General features: G+C 55.4%; 1 protein-coding gene across 1 annotated transcript in view; it reads left to right on the forward strand.

Moving 5' to 3' along the window:
• CCDC40 (coiled-coil domain containing 40) overlaps nt 1-18,251 on the forward strand; it is a 36,285-nt gene that overhangs the window by 12,443 nt on the left and 5,591 nt on the right. Inside the window, exons 8-17 of the mRNA XM_012663074.1 lie at nt 2,486-2,643; nt 2,810-2,932; nt 5,608-5,729; nt 7,488-7,731; nt 7,819-8,001; nt 11,412-11,657; nt 12,559-12,772; nt 14,055-14,224; nt 14,423-14,514; nt 15,889-16,009. Of these exons, the coding sequence (XP_012518528.1) occupies nt 2,486-2,643; nt 2,810-2,932; nt 5,608-5,729; nt 7,488-7,731; nt 7,819-8,001; nt 11,412-11,657; nt 12,559-12,772; nt 14,055-14,224; nt 14,423-14,514; nt 15,889-16,009 (1,673 nt within the window). The remainder of the gene's footprint in view (nt 1-2,485; nt 2,644-2,809; nt 2,933-5,607; nt 5,730-7,487; nt 7,732-7,818; nt 8,002-11,411; nt 11,658-12,558; nt 12,773-14,054; nt 14,225-14,422; nt 14,515-15,888; nt 16,010-18,251) is intronic.

Raw genomic sequence — 18,251 nt, forward strand, 5'->3', positions numbered from 1 at the left:
TGTTTTGTTGTATATCCCAGTGGAAGAGTAGCCAGGATGGGGGCAAGAAATTCAGAGAGGGAAGAAGACCCCTGGCCACTAAACTGAACGTACGTTTGCCCTCACTGGGGGTTAAAGGAAGAAAGTTAAAAAGGATAGTTGAAATACCAGCTCTTAGTTACTCGACCAGCAAAGAAGAGAGGCGTCGAACTCGGTGCTGTCAAGGAAGTGTGGATACGCTCACTCGCGCAGCTGGGCTGGGGCGAGTTAGTCTGTGGGGCGGCCCTGCAGGGCACCACAGACCCGGGGCTTAAACAACAGGTGTTTGTTCTTTCACAGTTTGAGGGACTAGAAGTCCAGAGTTCCCAAGTGGAGGTGTCGGCAGGGCTGATTCCTGCTGAGACCTCTGTCCACAGCTTGCAGACGCCACCTTTGCCCAGTGTCCTCATGTGGTTGTCCCTCTGTGCGTGTCTGTGTCCAGCCTCCTCTTCTTATAAAGACACCAGTCCTACTGCATTAGGGCCCAACCTAATGTTCTCATTTAATCACCTTTGTAAAGACCCTGTCTCCAAATACAGGCACGATCTGAGGTGCTGGGGGTCAGGGCTTCAACAAATGGATTGCGGGGGGCACCGCTCAGCCCGTAACAGGGATGAATGGGAACAGTCTCCTCGCAGGGCACCTGGGCAGTGCCCTCTCCCAGACAAAGGTGCATACCCTTTCCCACGACATTCTCAGCCGAGGGAATTAACTCAAATGAATAATAGTTAAAATGTGCAAAAACGCACACGGGGGCAGTGGCTGGAAGTCGCTGCTGTAGAAACTGCCCAGAAGGAACCACAGAGAGGGACAAAGACTGAAGAAGACGACAAAAGAGGAGAAGGTCAGCGAGCTAACTCCAAGTGGCTTCGTATCCCTGTGTATTAGAGGATGAGAAGAGGAAAAGGGAAAGAACCAAAAAATACTTAAAGAAATCACAGATGAAAAATTTCCAAATTTGGGCCTGGTGCAGTGGCTCACACCTGTAATCCCAGTGCTTTGGGAGGCCGAGGCAGGAGGATCACTTGAGGCCAGGAGTTCAAGACCAGCCTGGGCCACATAGCAAGACCCCATGCCTCTATGGAAAAACATTTTTTTTAATTAAGGCAGGAGGAGCCCAGGAGTTGCAGGTTGTAGTGAGCTGTGATGATGCCAGTCCACTCTAGCCCAAATGACAGACCAAAACTCTGCCTCAAAAAAAAAAATTAAAAAATTAGCTGGGCACAGTGGACCCACTTGGGAGGCTGAGGTGAAAGGGTCACTTGAGCCCAGGATTTGGAGGCTGCAGTGAGCTGTGATCAAGCAACTGTGCTCCAGCCTGGGCAACAGAGATCTGGTCTCTGAAAAAAAAATTTTTTTTAGTTTCCAAATTTGGTGAAAACCATGAACCAGCAGATCCAAGAAGCTCAACAACCGCCGAGCACCATGAGGTGCTACACCCAGGCACGTCGTAATCAAATTGGTCAAAACCAGTGATAAGGAGACACTCCTAAAAGCAGCTGCAGGAAAAGGTCATGCATTGTTTACAGAGGAGCCGGGACACGTCTGAGGTCTTCCGTCCTCTCTCCAGAGCTGCGTGGCCCGTCTCCCTACGAACCTCCCGCCTGGCTTCTGTGCTGCCACTGCTCTCCCCGCCTGAGACTCTTAGCCATACAGAGCCAGAGTGTTCTCTCGTGTAGAAGTTTTACAGTGATCTTGTATTTTAAAAATTTGTGTTTTGAGTTTAAGCTATTTCTTTCGAGAACACTGGACTCCAATATGGTATTTACCCAGCAACCTTTGACCTATAATTCAGTTTTCTGTTTGGATCCATTCCCTGACAAAGGAATGCCCCATGCCAGTGAGCAAACCATCATTGATTGAGGTATAGCTCCCTAAATAAATGGGCGTTCTAGCGTTATAAATCAATCTCATGTGTGTTTTGTTAAAGCAATCAATTCCTCAGGGCTTGGTCTCTTCTAAGAGCACCGACATAAAGCCGTCATCTGACTCTGAGCGGACGGGAAGTGCTGCCTCGTGGAGCCCCAGCCCAGGGGGACAGCCCTCGCCCTTCCCCGCCGGCACTGCTGCATGGCCTTGGCATACCAAGGACTTCGGTGGCACTCAGCCCGCCCTCTGTGCCCTGGTTTCCTCCTAGGGGTCTTAGGACCCTGCCTAGGGTCGCAGACCCTTCGGTGGTAAGAAATCTGCAGATCAAACGTGAAGCCGTCCGACACTATCTCCACATGTCCTCACACGGGGGGAGGAGCTCTAGTACGTGGTGGGAAACAGAACAGCTTGTTGCAATCTGTGGACGTACGTTATGTGTATTTTTATCTCTTCGGTGAGACTGTAAACTCTTTGATGGCAAAGTCTGGGCCTTTATAGCTTCAAAGCAGTTTCCCACTGTCGCCCTAGAACGGAGGGGGCTGCCCGGGGCCCCCGGTCTCAGAGCGGGCGCCGGACCAGCCTCTGCCTCCTCCCACAGTGGCGGCTCTGCAGGCGGAGTTGGAGAACTTGGCTCTGAACCTCTTCTACATGCAGAACATCGACCAGGACGTGCAGGACGACATCCGCGTGATGAAGCGAGTGGTGAAGAAGGCCGAGGCGGAGAGGACGCGGGCGGAAACTGAGAAGAAGAAGCAGGTGTGTGCGAACGCGGCCCACACTCAGTGATCCCAGGACCTTGGATCTTCGAAAAGGCGCTCAGCCTGGCCGCGGTGGCGGGTGGTGGCCGCCGTGGCGGTGTTGCCCCGGGTCAGGTTTGGCAGGGATTTGCCTTCAAGTGTGGACGTGTCTTTGCCATTCCCAGGACCTGTTTGTGGACCAGCTCACGAACAAGGCCAAGCAGCTGGAAGAAAACATCGCGCTGTTTGAGGCTCAGTGCTCTGCCCAAGCTGAGGACACCCGGACTCTAAGGAAAGCAGTGAGCGAGGTAAGGGCGGCCCCCGCGGCTCAGGGGCCCCAATGCCGGTTAGGGCCCACCCCGAGGTGCTGGTGGACTTGCCCGGACAGTGCCTACGTGTCTGTTGGATGAACAACTGCAGCCAACTGTGGCCCCAGCGAGCCACAAGCTCCTTGAGGTTAAAAGCCAGGCCTTGCACATCTGCATGTCTCCTTAAGCATCTAAGAACATCTGGGGGAAGAGGGGAGGGGCAAAAGCCCACCTAATGGGTGCCGTGAATTGCGGGACGGGCACATTTGTAGCCCAGACTCAAGCCATGTATCACAAACATTGGTACCCCCTTAATATTTTGAAATAAAAATTAAAACATAATTTAAAAAAAGAACATCTGGCCCTCCCCGTGGTGGAGGCACAGTAGAAACCGACTGATTAATGGCTGTTATTTTTGTTCCTGTTTTATAGCCATTGGGTGACTATAAGGTCTAGCAGGAATTCGGGTATTCTGGTCTCTCCTTGCACTTTTTTTTTCTTTTTTTTTTTTATTTCAGCATATTATGGGGGTACAGATGTTTAGGTTACGTATGTTGCCCTTCCCCTCTCCCCCCCAAGTCCAAGTTTCAAATATGCCCATTCTTTGGGTGGTGCGCATTGCACTCTTTGTGTATGCATATACCCGTCCCCTCCTCCCTCCTCCCGCTCCCCCCTCCCCCCTGCCCAACATCCAATAGATGTTATTCTTATATGTGCACTTATGCGTTGATCAGTTAATACTAATTTGATGGTGAGTACATGTGGTGCTTGTCTTTCCATTCCTGGGATACCTCACTTAGTAGAATGTGTTCCAGCTCTATCCAGGAGAATACAAGAGGTGCTATATCACCATTATTTCTTGTCTCCTTGCACTTTTGACGCCAGCTTGCTGGGGGACCCTTAGCAAGTTCCTTAGCCCGCAGGGGCCTCTTCCGGGAGCACTGCAGTCTTGCTAAGGATTCTCAGCTCTGTGGCAGTGGGCGTTCCCGGGCAGCGCCCATCCCTGCTCCGTGTGGAGCGAGGGGACGGAGGTGACTGAATGTGTGGACGCTGCTCCCTGGAGGTGCCAGACTCAGCTCCTCCGTGGCCAACACCGGAAGCCAAAGTTACTGTGACTTTTTTTTAAAATCTGTGAGTCACCCTCTGCATTCCTGTGTGCAGGAACCACGGGAAAGAAACAGAAAACTTTTATTGACAGAGAGAGGACGGGGACGAGTGGACAGGCACCCGGTTCCCAGGGTGAAGGGAGGGACAGGGCTCGGCGCCGCCCCATCCCCCCACCTGCGACTGCGATTGCAGTAGAAGCTGTTTCAACCAGAATCCCAGGAGGAAAATAGTTTCTTAATTAACAAAGCGGTTCTTGAGTTTTTCTGGAAATAAATTAGGAGTGCTCGCCAAGAACTGCTTCGGAGGAGAACATTCACATAGGGCGACCGGCCATCCCCGTCTGTCTGGGACCGAAGGGTTCCCGGGATGTGGAATTTTCCATGCTAAACCCGGGAGTCTGGGCGAACCCAGATGGCGGGTCACCCCACCAAGTACTGAAACATGCCGTAAAGCCCCCGAGGCTAAAGGATGGACAGGTGAGCCTATAAGACGGCCCAGACACAAGCCAAGGTTCGTATAAAAATCTAGTAGATTATAAATTAGCAGAGAACTCAAGAATTAGGCATCCCGTGGTGTCCAGACATTTGGTTAATCATTTGAGGAAAAACAAAATTAAATCTTTTCCTCATATCAGACACTAAAATAAATTCCAGATGGAATCAAGTTTAAATGGGGAAAATGCAGCAGAAGAAAACAAATGAAAATATTTACACAATCCTGGGGTGGGGCGGCCCTTGGAAGCGTAAGACCAAGAGCGGAGGCCTGCCAGGAGATGGGGGCGCGGCCCACGCCAGCTGCAGGACGTCGCAGAGCGAGACCACGACCAGAGCGCAGAGCTGGGGGGCGCCAGGAGACAGACTTACAAGCACTAGTGAATTTGGGGCGTGAGGGGACGTGAAAGTCGGCAAGAAACACCCCGTCCTGGGTGTGCCTCCACCAGGCCCGGGCGTCGCGCTCGGTCATGATTCACTTGCAGCACCCGGGACAGCACCGGGCGCCGCAGGCCCACCGTAGACGCTCCACGAATGAAGGGACAGGAAACGGAACCGCAGGCAGGGACCCGGTCGGCAGAGACGGGAAGAATGACGATGGCCCCATGCTGCGGGGACAGCGCAGCTGGGTCTGCATGGAGGTCGTCGCAAGGGCAATACAGTGACACACAGTGTACTCCCTCCTTCCCACCCCCCGAATATCAGCTCTTGGACTTTATTCCGAGGAAACGACTAAAGGTTTCCAGCAGAGCAACTGGTCCAAAGCAGGAGAGCAAGGAGGAAGCCGGGGCGCCTTTGAGGATGTGTCTTGGGAGGGACCTTCCACCCTCGGCCGCACCTCGTACAGCCCAGCGCAGGGTGGGAGGGGACGGCGCAGGGCAGGACAGCATTCCGGAAGGCGGCTCCCACACCTCTCCGGGCCGTCTTAGAACCGGGTCCTCCCGCCCAGTGGACACATCGGCAGCTGTGTGAGGGACAAGAGGACAATTCAGGAAAGTTAGGCTCTGGCATCCTTTTTGGGCTTCGATGCAGAGGAAACAAGACAGGCACTCACGTCCCGTTACCTCTTGGCCGCAGGCGTCCACGGAGATCGAGGCCATCAGCATGGAGAAGAAGCGTGTCCTGCAGCAGTGGGCCACCAGCCTGGTGGGCATGAAGCACCGCGACGAGGCGCACAGGGCCATCCTGGAGGCGCTCAGGTACGGCCGGCCCGCGAAGGGACCCGGGGAATGGGGATTTGGGGCAGGGTCTCCCCAGGCCGCCTGTCCAGGCCTGCCTGTCTCCAGGGACAGAGGGTGCACTGCAGCCCTGCAGCCCAGGCTCCCGTATTTGTTTGACAAGATTTTGGTGTTTCCTAAATCCCTGCAAACTCTCCGTGGCCCTGGGACCGTTGCCGCCCAACCAGGCTCATCGCCCGCTGCCTGAGAGGAAGCCGGGACACGCAGGTGTTACGGCAGAGAAAGGGTTCAGTCCCACAGAGCGCTAAGCGGGGAGACGGAGGAGTTCCTCAAATCCGCCTCTCCGAGAGTCTGGGGGACGAGGTTTGCAGAGACAGTTGGGTGGACGAAGGATGAGGCCATCGGGGCAAAATCCTGTGTTGAATTTGGCCCTGGGCTGGGTCACGATTCCGGTTGAGTCGGTTTCTTGGTAGGGGCCACCGGTCGGGGAGGGGTCAGCCCATCCACTGGGTCGCGGGGCCCGGGAGACATCTCAGGAACTACCATTAGGTTTCAAAAAGGTGATGTTATGTACGGAGGAAACTAAGAGTCTGTCTCTGACCACCAGCTGTGTGACTCCAGAGTGGCGATTGTAGAGATGCGAACGGGAACAGTGGCTGATGATTGTTGTTATTTCTGGCTAGGCCTGTGCCCCGCAAAGGTTAGGCCCCTACGACAGGTCTCGCCTTGCACCCTTTCCTCGTTCGCGAGGGCGGTTTAAGGAGTGGCGAAGCTGGTATGCTCGGGTGAAGATCATTAACGTACGGCACATTTGTCGTTCGGGACACAGTCTGAAGGGAATTGAAAAGAGTTAGGCAATTTCTACATACTCCGATGTGGGATATCTCTAAGACGTAGCACAAGGAAAATGGCCCTGCGGAATGGGACAGACTCAGCCACCCCTTGTAATGTTTAAGGAGAGAGAGATAGGTACACACACACAAAGATAATCCGCGTGTGGGCAGGAGGTATCTGGAAAGACATTTAAGAAATAGCAAGGGGTTGCTTGGGGAAGAGAATTGAAGGATTGGGGATGGTAGTTGAGAAGGTATGGAGAGCATTATTCTAGTCCAAGAAGAAAGTACTTTTTGAATTTTTTAATAAATATCTAAAAGAGGTTTTTTTTTAAGCAAAGCAAGCAAGAGGCAAAGTTTATTGAGCAAAAGCAAGGTACATTCACCACAGACAGCAAACAGGCCCTGTTATTACGGGAGGCCATAAAAGAGTTTTAAATATAAAAGATATTTATATTTAAATATAAAAGAGTTTTAAACTTGGACTTTCAATGGGCAATAGTTCTATTGATAAATTAGGAAATAATAGTCGAGATTTAGCTAGTGGGTCCAAAAATACGGCTAGAGGGAAGGGATGAGTTCGAGTGTCGTTAGCACAATGGGGCGGCTATAATTAGCAATAATTTATTGTATATTTCAAAGTGGCTAGAGGAGAAGATCTGGAATGTTCCCAACACAAAGAAACGATGAATGTCTGAGGTGACGGATATCCCAATTACCCAGATCTGATCATCACACGTTGTACACTTGTGTCAAAATATCACATGTACCCCACAGACATGCACAACTATTATGTGTTTATAAAAATTAAAAATAAAAACGATTTTAAAAAGATGTGCAATTAAAAGGGTTGGATTCCTAATGTGTTTCTCTCCACGTTGAATTCCACATGGTGAGCTTCCTCCGAGTGGGGCACGCGACCGGCTTTGCCCTCCCATTTCTGCAGGGAGTGCCAGCACCAAGCCAAGTCCCTGGACGGCGAGATCGAAGCCTACAAGAAGTCGATCACGCAGGAGGAGGAGAAGAACGAGAAGCTGGCGCGCATCCTGAACCGGGCGGAGACGGAGGCCGGCCTGATGCAGAAGCTGACGGCCCAGTGCCTGGCCAGGCGGGAGGCCCTGCAGAGCGAGTTCAACACCTACAGCCTGGCCCTGCAGGACTCGGAGGACGCCCTGAGCAAGGGCCACCAGGTGTGGCCGTCCCCCGAGCCCTGCAGGTCACACCTGGCCCTCGTCGGGCCTCTTCAGCAATGTCCCCCTGTGGCTCCTGCTTTCCAGGAGCATGCGGTGGTCGCCAGCGAGCTGCAGACCATGCACCAGGCCATCCGCAGCGAGCTGGAGCTGAAGAGGAGGATGGACACGGCCATCCGGGAGAAGCTGCAGGAGCACATGACCTCCAACAAGATGACCAAGTACTTCAACCAGCTCATCCAGAAGCTTCAGAAGGAGAAGACCAACATGGTAGGCCAGCCCTCGCCTGAGCGGGGCATGGGAGGGAGAACGGTGTCCTCGGGGACTTTGGGGAGAATCCGCGTGAGCAGCAGGCCCCTCCCCGACACCTGTCGCTCACTGTGCCCTGGTTGTAAAGGCATACATTTTGACTGTAGAAAACCTGGAAATGCAGAAAGGCGTAAAGAAAAAAGTAAGAACTATTCCCACCACCGGAGTAACCTTCCTAAACATTCCGGGAAAGTTCCTTCCGGAAATGTTTCCGTGCACAGGTACATATGCACACACACAAACACACACGCACTCCTCCTCACACATGCAGACACACTTGCACACGCAAATGCGCATGAGTATGCACGTGTCCCCATGCACACAGCAGCAAGCACACACGCTCACACACACACACACACACACACACTCACTCCCACAGACACGCACACAGACAGACACACCTTAAACAACAATCGTCTCATTGTGTGTCAGCTTTTAGGTCCATTTTAATCCATTTTTAATTAATTTTACTGAACAATGACACAGAAAAGTGTCAATATAAGCACAAATATAAGAGTAGGATATGATGCATTTTTCACTATTTATGTAGTTTTTCATTTGGTTTGTTGACCACATTCAACGTAACATTTTCCCAGGCTGTTAAATATTCTTTGAAAACATAAATTTTCATTTCTGCATAATGTTCCATCATAAGAATGTACATATTGTGTTTAACAATTCTCTCGTTAGACACTTCAGGCTGTTTCTAGGTTTTACGTGTTATAAATAGCTCAGCACTGAACATGCTGTTTGTAAATCTCTGTCCACGTTCCTGAGGACCAACTGCCGAAGCAGAAACCCTGGGTCACAGGGTGTGGTCACCCGGCGGCCAGACAGCACTGCCTGGCCGGTCACCACCAAAGGCTGATCTGCCCTGGGGACCCCGAAGTGTGACTTTGGCCTCCATGGCTGGGGGGGCCCCCAACTGTGAGCTCATCTTGCTTTCCCTGGGGTCTTGCTTTCCCCTCAGCTGGGGTCAGGGGGCCCCGTGTCCTCAGAAAACAATTCCTCATCTGAGTTGTTCCCTCTCGCCTGTTCCCATGGTGTGACTCCCACTGGAGCCCCCCCGCCGCCTTGGGGGGCCAGGCCGGTCGCACATCCCTGCAGAGGTGCCCGCCCTACGGCCCCTGCAGCCGTAGGAGAGGCAGCAGCTTGCTGAGGTCTGGCTCGTCGGCAGCAGCTCTGAACATGTCTCTCGCTTCTCCAGCTCTGACTCAGCTTCCCCCTGTGGAAGCTTCCCTGCCCCAGCTCTTCTGGTTTTGCCCTTCTGGGGGGTGGATAAGAGGGAGGCAGGGCCCCTCCGGGCCTTAGGCAGAGGTGCCTCAGTGGCTAGAGTGTGAGCCCCACTGCCATGTGACCCTTGGCCACAGGGGGCTCGGCTGTTTTACCTGGCAGGTGTCCAGGTGTCGGAAGATTACAGGTAACCATCTGAGAACTCGAGCACAGTGCCTGGGGAGGGCCAGAGGCAGTGCTCCCCAGATGGCAGCCATTGCCCTGTGGCATGGTGGTGACAGTCAGGAGTAGGCCCAGCTGAGCCAAGACTGACCCAACGCCCAGCTGGTGGGTCTCGCCTGGCCTGGAGGGTGGGGCCCTGTGTCCTGGCTGGCAGCCTCACCCCTCCCTGACACCCTGGGAGGATGGCAGCTCTCTCCTGACTCAACTGTGCCAAGGAAGTAGGGGCGACAGGGCTGGCACCAGCTAGCCACATGCACACGCTGGCTCTCTGTGGACATGCGGGGAAGTTCCCACCTGTCCTTTCCCTGGGAGGCGGAGGTAAGACCCCAGGCAGCTAAAGCAGAGGTCTGGAGCGCGCTGGAGAAGATGGGTGTGAAGCAGTCTGCCCGGCCCTGCTGCAGCATAGCCGAGGCCAGGCCCCAGCCCCCAGCCTCAGGTCCCCAGCCCCCAGGCCCAGGCTCCCAGGCCCCCATCCCCCAGGCCCCTCCCCAGGCAGCTGTACCGGGCATACATGTACTACCTCCAGTGTACAGCAGAGGGCAGCAAAGAGTGCCGGACCCACAAATTCCTCTATTACGGCAATTTTCTAACAGATGCCCCTCAAACTCTTGAACAGGGGACACTTTTAAACTGCCCGAAAGCCCCGTGGCCTGGTGGGAGGCAGGCGAGGGGCATATTTTGGAGGATGGACAGAGTGCGGATGGAGGGACCATCCATCGGGGGCTGGGATCGAAGAGGAGAGTGGGCAGGGGTCTGGGACGGTGCAGGTGTCCTGGGAGGCGGCCGGGGTGGGCCCAGCAAGGAGCATAGCCAGCCAGGAGTGGAGCTGGGGGCAGGGCAGGTGTGCTCGTGCCGGCCCGGCTGGTGACAGTGGCAGGGGCTGGAAGGGACTGCAGCCCCCACAGGGCGGCCAGGCTGGGGCGGAGAGTGAGGCAGGGGCCCCTGTGTGCCCCAGACCTTGGGGCTCCCTGGCAGAGGAGCACGTAGTCAGCTGACGTTGCCAGGGGACTCCAGACGCTTCATGCTCCTGCTCCAGGTGGGTACCCTGGGAAGTCACTGGAGCCCGCAGGTGTCACTGGAGGAGAAGCTGAGGTGGCCCTGAGGAGGCTGGCAGGAGGTCTGGGCGGCGACAAGTGAGGCCACCCACAAGGCCACGCCCTGGGGAGGAGGACCCTACCCCGTGGCGAGAGCATCTCCCGTTCCAAGCAACTCCGGCCGCGTGGTTGTTGCCGTGCATGACGGCTGCCTCACTTCTAATTCTCACAAGCGTCCTCACCATAAACCCTCAGTGGCAGGAAGGCATCCAAGTGAATCTGTCTCCTGCCCCCAAGAGCCCACAGAGGAGGCGGCACAGGCGGGCCAGACCTGCCGGCGTCTGCAGAGCTCCCCGAGGCACGGAGGACTCCCAGCCGTGGCTGGCTTCATAGACTGTGCCGCAAACACAATAGAGTATCGATGGCACGGCCATTAAAACCTACGTGACGTAAGAATATCAGACACGATTTACCAAATCAAGAAGCAGGTTACAAGCCATTATGTGGATGTGATTCTATCTGGGGGTTTGGGGGGACAGTAGGTAGGCTGGAAGGAAAGGTCTCGATTCCGGGTGGTGACAACGTTGACCTCGTGGCCGAACATGTCGACTCCTCTGTCCTTTGTTTTCTCATTTTCCCCACAATGTGCGCTACTGTTTAATTAGAAAACCCAGTGACGTTTTCTCTGTGTTTTGTGAGAGGGCACTGTCTGGGTTCCAAAAGCAGGTCCCTCACCGGGTCCTCGAGACAGAGGGAAAACCAGCGTCCCCCTCTCCTGGTTGCGTACTTGGAAATTCTCCGAACACCCCGGCAGTCGGGAAAGGGTAGACCAGCAAGCTCACGCGGAAAGACGTTCACACATGTTTCCTTTTACGAACTCAGGTGACACATCTCTCCAAAATTGATGGCGACATTGCTCAGGCCACGCTGGACATCACGAACGCCAGCTGCAGGCTGGAGATGCATCAGAGGACGCTGGCCGAGCTGGACAAGGAGGTGAAGAACCTGAGCGAGCTCATCAGCAACAGCGAGAACGAGATCTCCAGGCGCACGATCCTGATCGAGCGGAAGCAGGGCCTCATCAACTTCCTCAAAAAGCAGCTGGAGCAGATGGTGTCCGAGCTGGGGGTGAGGCCCGCGCAGGAGCCGGTCCCCGGCCGCTCTGGTGCCTGGCGGGGCCGAGGCCCTCTCCAAGCTGCACAGGGTCAGAACGAGCTCGCAGCAGAGGTGGCAAAGCCTTTCTTCCCCTGCCCGTTTCACAAACAAAATGGCATGGGTGCGGCCAGCACGCTTTTCTCTGCGAGGCCAGACAGTAAAGGTTTCAGCGCCGGGAATCGGTAGTGTCTCTCGCCTACTCAGTTCTGCCTCCGGCGCCGGGAAGGAGCCACCAGCAGTACGCAAAGGAAGGGGCATGACAAGGAGATGTTATCTGTGGCCACTGCAATGTAAATTCACCTGGCAGGAAATATTGTTTTTGACTGTTTGTGCAGCTCATGTGCGACAGGCAGCCTCTGGACCTGGCCGCTGCTCTAAGAGCAGTGGTCTCACGAGTCTGAGGCCTGATGCCTGGCACGTTATCCGGGTACACGTAACCTCAGGACCCCATCACGGGCCTCCAGTCTCTGAGTAGCGTGGGCGGCTGGGGAGCGCTTAGTGGGGCCCCAAACACCGCAGAGCCCCCTTTCTGCTCTCAAAGCTTCAGGACCCAATGGGTGCTGACAGAGTGACTCCCTGAGCCCTGGCAGGTGCTGATCAAGGACAACTTTCAAAGCCCCTTTGGGTAACAGGCCCCGCCCCATCAGCGCACCCACAGGCTGTGGCCCAGGGTGCTCCCGGCAGGGGGCTGACCAGAGCCCGAGACACCCGTATTTCCTACAGAGGGTCTGCAGGGCCAGTGAACACGATGCAGGGCCCCTGGCCCTTCTGAGAGCTAACCTGAGCCCCTCCCCATCCTACAGCGTCATGACCTTGGGGTGGACCTTCGAGCCCAGGGAGGCTCATTCTGCTTCTTGATGAATGTCCCTTCCAGGGGGAAGAAGTTGGCCCCCTTGAGGTCGAGATCAAACGGCTGACCAAGCTGCTGGACGAAGACAGCACCAGCGTGACAAAGGCCCAGGCGACCTGGCTGCGCCTGCAGCAGGAGCTGGTCACGGCCACACAGGAGCACGAGCAGCAGCTGCAGTCCACGGCCATGGCCAGGAAGGAGATGCACATCTTGGAGCAGAAGAAACTGCGAGTGGAAAGTAAGTGCCGCGGTGCGCAGGGTCTGCTGGGGCTCACGGAGAAGCCGGATTGCTGAGGTTCCTCTCCTGGAACACAGCCAGTCACACGGCGGGGGCACACGGCTGGGCTTCCACTCAACCTTACAGCAAACAACAAAACACCACAATACATTTGCAATACAGACCATTGCCCGCCTGGATGCCCGGTTTGCAGCCACAGGGTTGAGAAAACTTACCGAATTTGCCTGAGTCTGCAGGTTCAGGGCTCTCCTAGCGGTCGCCATCCCTGCCACAGCCAGGAAGCTCGGGTGCAAATGCTGCTCCACGCAGAGCAGGGTCCTGCTGGGCCGGCCACCCTGCTCCAGCGGGGCTTAGAAAACTGTCCCATGGGGGCTCTCCCAGCCCCCGCTTGCCCCAGGCAGTGTCTAGGACCCGAGGGCCTGCCACACAGGGCCGGGCGCCCGCAATGGGGGAGGCTGGAGGCCTTCCAGGGCCACATCCACCCACACGGCCACCTGCTAAGACATCTTGGTTCCACTTGGACTTGGATCAGCGTCCACGTGAGTCAGGCCTGCCACAGTGAGGCCCCCACGGGAAATGTTGCCCGCACTCACCGGGTGCCATCCCCTCTCAGAGGCCCTGCTGCCCTCCTGTCCTGCCCTTGGGCCGCCCAAACCTGTCTGCTGGAGAGTGGAGAGTACCAAAAACCCGCCTGGTGCCGTCGGTCAAGCAGAGGTGCCGTGAAGCGAGATCTGACTGAAACACAAAGCCGCAAGATGGGGCCAGGCCAGGGAGACAGGCTCAGATGAGCAAGCCCTGGCGCAGGCCGGGTGACAGTGGCCGGGCGAGCAGGAGGAGCCAGGAGTGTACTTGGGGGGAGCGGCCAGGTGACCAAACGATGCACATCTGATGTCCTCTTCCTGTCTTAACAAGGAGAATGTCTGCCATGTTCTGCCCTTGGGCAGGGGCGGGGTGGGGACACATGGGCCCACCTTTCCCGGAGACTCAGCGTCTGAGCGCCAGCCACGTCCCCACTGTCCAAGGAACCGCTAGTCCTCGGAGGTGGGGAGCCTGGCCCTCCCGCACCCGACTCCCACACCTCCTGGCTGTCCCCGCACGCGGGTCCTGTCAGCTCCCTCAAAAGACCAGGCTTTGGGACCTTAGCGCCAGGGACGAGAGGCAGGCGGGACCCCAAGGACAAGGGTGCAGAAGCAAACCCCGGCTCCCCCGTCAACATCGCTGCCCGGCTGGCCAGGACCCAGCCCTCCCGCGGCCTCGCCCACGCCTCTGTCCTCTGCCGCAGACAAGATCGAGCAGGAGAGGAGGGAGCAGAAGGAGATCGAGCGGCACATGAGGGACCTGGACAACGACCTGAGGAAGCTCAACGTGCTGGTGTGCAAGAGCCGCGGCAGCTCCGAGCAGCTGCAGCAGGACAACCTGGCCACCGAGGGCGAGTTCGTGCGCACGCTGAAGGTCAGGAGCCCCCCGCCCCATGTCCCCCGGTCCCCGGGCACGGGATAATGGACGCAGGCACACGCCTGAGCACACGTGTTCTTGATGCGGGCGTTCTGCCCCGGGGCACAGCGTCCCTGCCGCCTGTGACGGGATGTGGGCCCAAGCCCAGCGCCAGGGCACCCTGGCCCCCACAGCTGGCCCGTTCCCCCTCCACAGGCCGCGGAGCGGGAGACCCTCGAGCTGCAGGAGAAGCTGAGCCAGCTCAGTGAGGAGAAGGCGGCCATGCTGAGCAACCTGGTGGAGGCCGAGTAAGTCCCCGTCCTGGCCACGCACTGTCACACGTGTCCCTGCGCCTGCAGCGTCTGTGTGCCCTGCGTTTAAAACCACCTGGGGAGAGGTTCTGGAGCCCACCCCTGTGGACCCCGGAAGAACCACAGAAGCCACTGAAGCCACGGCAGCCTTCTGATCCACCACCGTCAGGGGCAGCTCCTAGGGGAGACCAGTCATCACCGGAAACCGAGTGTGTTTCTTTGGGATAAACTTTTTTCTTTTTTCTTTTTTTTTTTTTTTTATTTCAGCCTGTTATGGGGGTACAGATGATTAGGTTACGTATGATGCCCTTACCCTCCCTCCCCGCTGGGATAAACTTTTTTAAAATACGCATTACTTTTTACGGTGTCTGATTTTTAAAGGAACACATACCCCACTGTAATCCACAACGTGTGCAGAGGAGCAAGGGAAACAGGTCATTCCACCTCTCTTTCTTCACCAGAAAACCGCTGTGTAGGGTGATTTCTTGCTCTGTCTTTAATGGAATTGTGCTTGTCCTCCATGTTTCCCTTGGAAGCAGTTTCATGCTTTTGTGGCCATCTCTTCATGCCCGTGCATGCGGCTCTGCGTCCCCAGCTGGGACGGCTGCTGAGGCGCCGAGGTGTGTCTGACCCGCTCCGGAAGGGAGCGGACAGCAGAAGGACCATATTCCTTGTAGTTTGGTAGAGTCTGGGCGTAAAGCCATCTGGGACGACACTTGGGGGCATGTGTCTTTGGTGACATTTTGATAGCTTTTAGACTGTTGGTCTATTCAGGCTTTTTACTTCTTCTTAAGTCAACTTTTATCAATTCTGTTTACTTTCTCAGCTCCTAAAGTTATATATTCGTGTTCCCTCCCTCCCTCTCTCTCTGTGTCCCGTATCTCTCCCTCTTCCTCTCGCTCCCTCCCTCTCTCCCCCTGCGCCACACGTCTGTCTATGTCAAGGGTTGGGCCGGGCGCGGTGGCTCACGCTGTGATCCTAGCACTCTGGGAGGCCAGGGTGGGAGGATTGCTTGAGCCCAGGAGTTCGAGACCAGCCTGAGCGAGAGCGAGACCCCGTCTCTACTAAAAAATAGAACAATTAGCCGGTGGGTGGTGTTGTGCACCTGTAGTCCCAGCTGCTCGGGAGGCTGAGGCAGGATGATGCCACTGCACTGCAGCCGGGTGACAGTGTGGCAAGCACCTCTGTAAGGAGCCAGGTGTAGCACACATCTCGGGCTTTGTGAGCCCCACGGTCTCTGTGCTTGCGAGGACGCGACTCTGCCACTGTAGCTTGAGAGCTAGGTGAGGCCTCAGAGGGTGAGCTCGCTGAAGCATCGGAAGAGAACTCCTAATCTCGCCAGCTCTTACACTGCCGATTCTACTCCTGCAGACACCAGATTATGCTTTGGGAGAAAAAAATCCAGCTGGCCAAAGAGATGCGCGCCTCGGTGGATTCTGAGACGGGCCAGACGGAGACCCAAGCCATGAAGGCCGAGATCCACAGGATGAAGGTGAGAGGACAGCGGCATGGGCAGGGCCAGGGGGCACCACCCGCGGGCTCCAGGGACCTGTCCGCACTGAGTCCCCGGTTCCCCTGGCCCCCGTGGGAACCACACAGGCCACCCTGGCCGTGGCAATGGTGGGATTCTGGGGAGAGACCCCCCAGCACAGCGACCTGCACTCAGCCTTCTCGCGACCCACCTGGCAGGCAGGGTCTGTCCACCTTTGTTCTTACCGCACAGAAACATCACAACACAGGACACACCAAAGCGCGTGAGTGGTATTTCGCGGAACGCCGTGTCACCCCCACTGCGTGCAGTCAAGGCACTCTGCCATTTCAAAGTGCTGGCTGTGACCCAAGAACTTCATGACCCACTAATGAGATGTGTCCCACCGCGAGACAAAAAGAGTCTCACACAACGAAGGTCCGGAGAACACCCCCGTCTCGCCCCTCGCAGCCGTGTTCTCTCTCCAAGGCCACATTTAGTGAGATTTCGTTGCCTTCACAAAGGCTGGTAATTAAATCACAAGTGAGCACGAAGCTAACGGTTCAGGGCCTTAGGATAGAAACAAGAGCAGTTGATAAAAATAAATGTGGCATCGCTTTGACAATGCCATCTTAAATAAAAATTCCTCTAGGTTTTTTTTAAATACTCCATTTAATGGACTTTTCAAACCACAGAAGCCACGTGCATTGGCTGCAGCAAGCCCAGCTCTCCACCACGGAGGGGAGCAAAGAGGGGTCCAGGGTGCCCCCCATGCTTGCCTCCCGGCTCCCCAACCCCCCTCAGTCAGGGCCACCACGTCAGCCCCTGCAGGGATAAGACACCCTCTCAGATCTCACGCAAGCGTACGCAGACGGGGCTTGCCTTCCTCCCGACTCCGGATTTTGTTTTCCTTAGTAAAAACAGTATATGTGGGACTCTTTAGCAACGTGGGCATTAACCCATCCTCTAACAGTTGCAGAAGACACTATGGATATATCACCATTTATTGGAGCATTCCCGGGTTGATGAAAAGTCAGATGTTTCCAGTTCCTCGCGGTTGTTGTGTTTTGTCACTACAAAAATGGGTATCAGTCAGGTTTCTCTGGAGAAACAGAACCAGCAGGACATATACCCAGAGGGAGAGAGAGCGGTTCGTTATGGGAACTGGTTCATGCAGTTATGGGGCTGGGAAGTCCTACCGTCTGCCAGCTGCAGGCTGGGACCCGGAGAACCGCGGATGGGATTCAGGCCGAGTCCACAGCCCATGGTGTAACTCCCCGCCCGACGTCCCCGCCCCAGAAGAGACAGCGAATCGACCCTTCCTCTGCCTTTTCCTCCTATTCGAGCCCTCGACAGACTCTTTCCACTCCTGTAGTTGTGGCTTCTCCAGAATGTCACGGAAATAGATCAAAAAGGGTGAGGCCCACTGAGCCTGGCTGTCCCCGCACGGCACCATTCATGTGACATTCTTCCGTGTTATTGACGTCCGGTTGCTCAATCTGCTCTTCTCCTGATTGTGTTTGTGGCACGTGTAAGAAATCTTTGCCTGGCCCAAGGCCACACAGATTTTCTCTTGTGTTTTCTTCCAGAAGCTTCATACTGTTAGGTTTACATTTATGTCCATGGCCTATTTCGAGTTACTTTTTGTGTGTGGTGCGAGTTGTGGATGGGGGTTAATTATTCTGCGTGTGGACGCCCACTCGCTTCGCCCCACCGGTCGACAAGGCTGCTCTTTCCCCACTGCGCCACCTTCCGGCCGCGCTGAAACCGCTGGCGCATCCGCGTCGGTCTGTGCCGGGCTCTCTGCTCTGTTCCTCTGGCGCCTGTGGCCATCCGCTCACCAGCTCTCCCCTCCTCATTTCTGCAACTCTATACTTACAAGATGCCTCCAACTTTGTTTTTTTTCAAGGTTGTTTTGTCTATTCTGTGTTTTTGCCTTTCCATAAAAATTTGAGAATCAGCTTATCCATTTCTGCCAAGCCCCTGTGGAGACCACACTGGGATCGCGCTGACCCGCAGATCAGCTCAGGGGGAGCTGACACCTTGGCAGTACTGCCTTTCCCAGGCCACGAACCGATGTGTGTCTCCGTGTATTTGGATCTTATTGATTTATTTGATTTCCCCTGTCAGTGTGTTTGGGTTTTAGCATCCAGGTCTTGCACATGTTTTTTAAATTTATACCTAAGTGTTTCATGGTTTTTGGTGCTATTATAAATAATATTTTTTATTTCAATTTCCCATTGTTCATTGATAGTATATAGAAATA

Source organism: Propithecus coquereli, unplaced genomic scaffold (assembly GCF_000956105.1).
Source record: "Propithecus coquereli isolate 6110/MARCELLA unplaced genomic scaffold, Pcoq_1.0 Scaffold794, whole genome shotgun sequence".
NCBI lineage: Eukaryota > Metazoa > Chordata > Mammalia > Primates > Indriidae > Propithecus > Propithecus coquereli.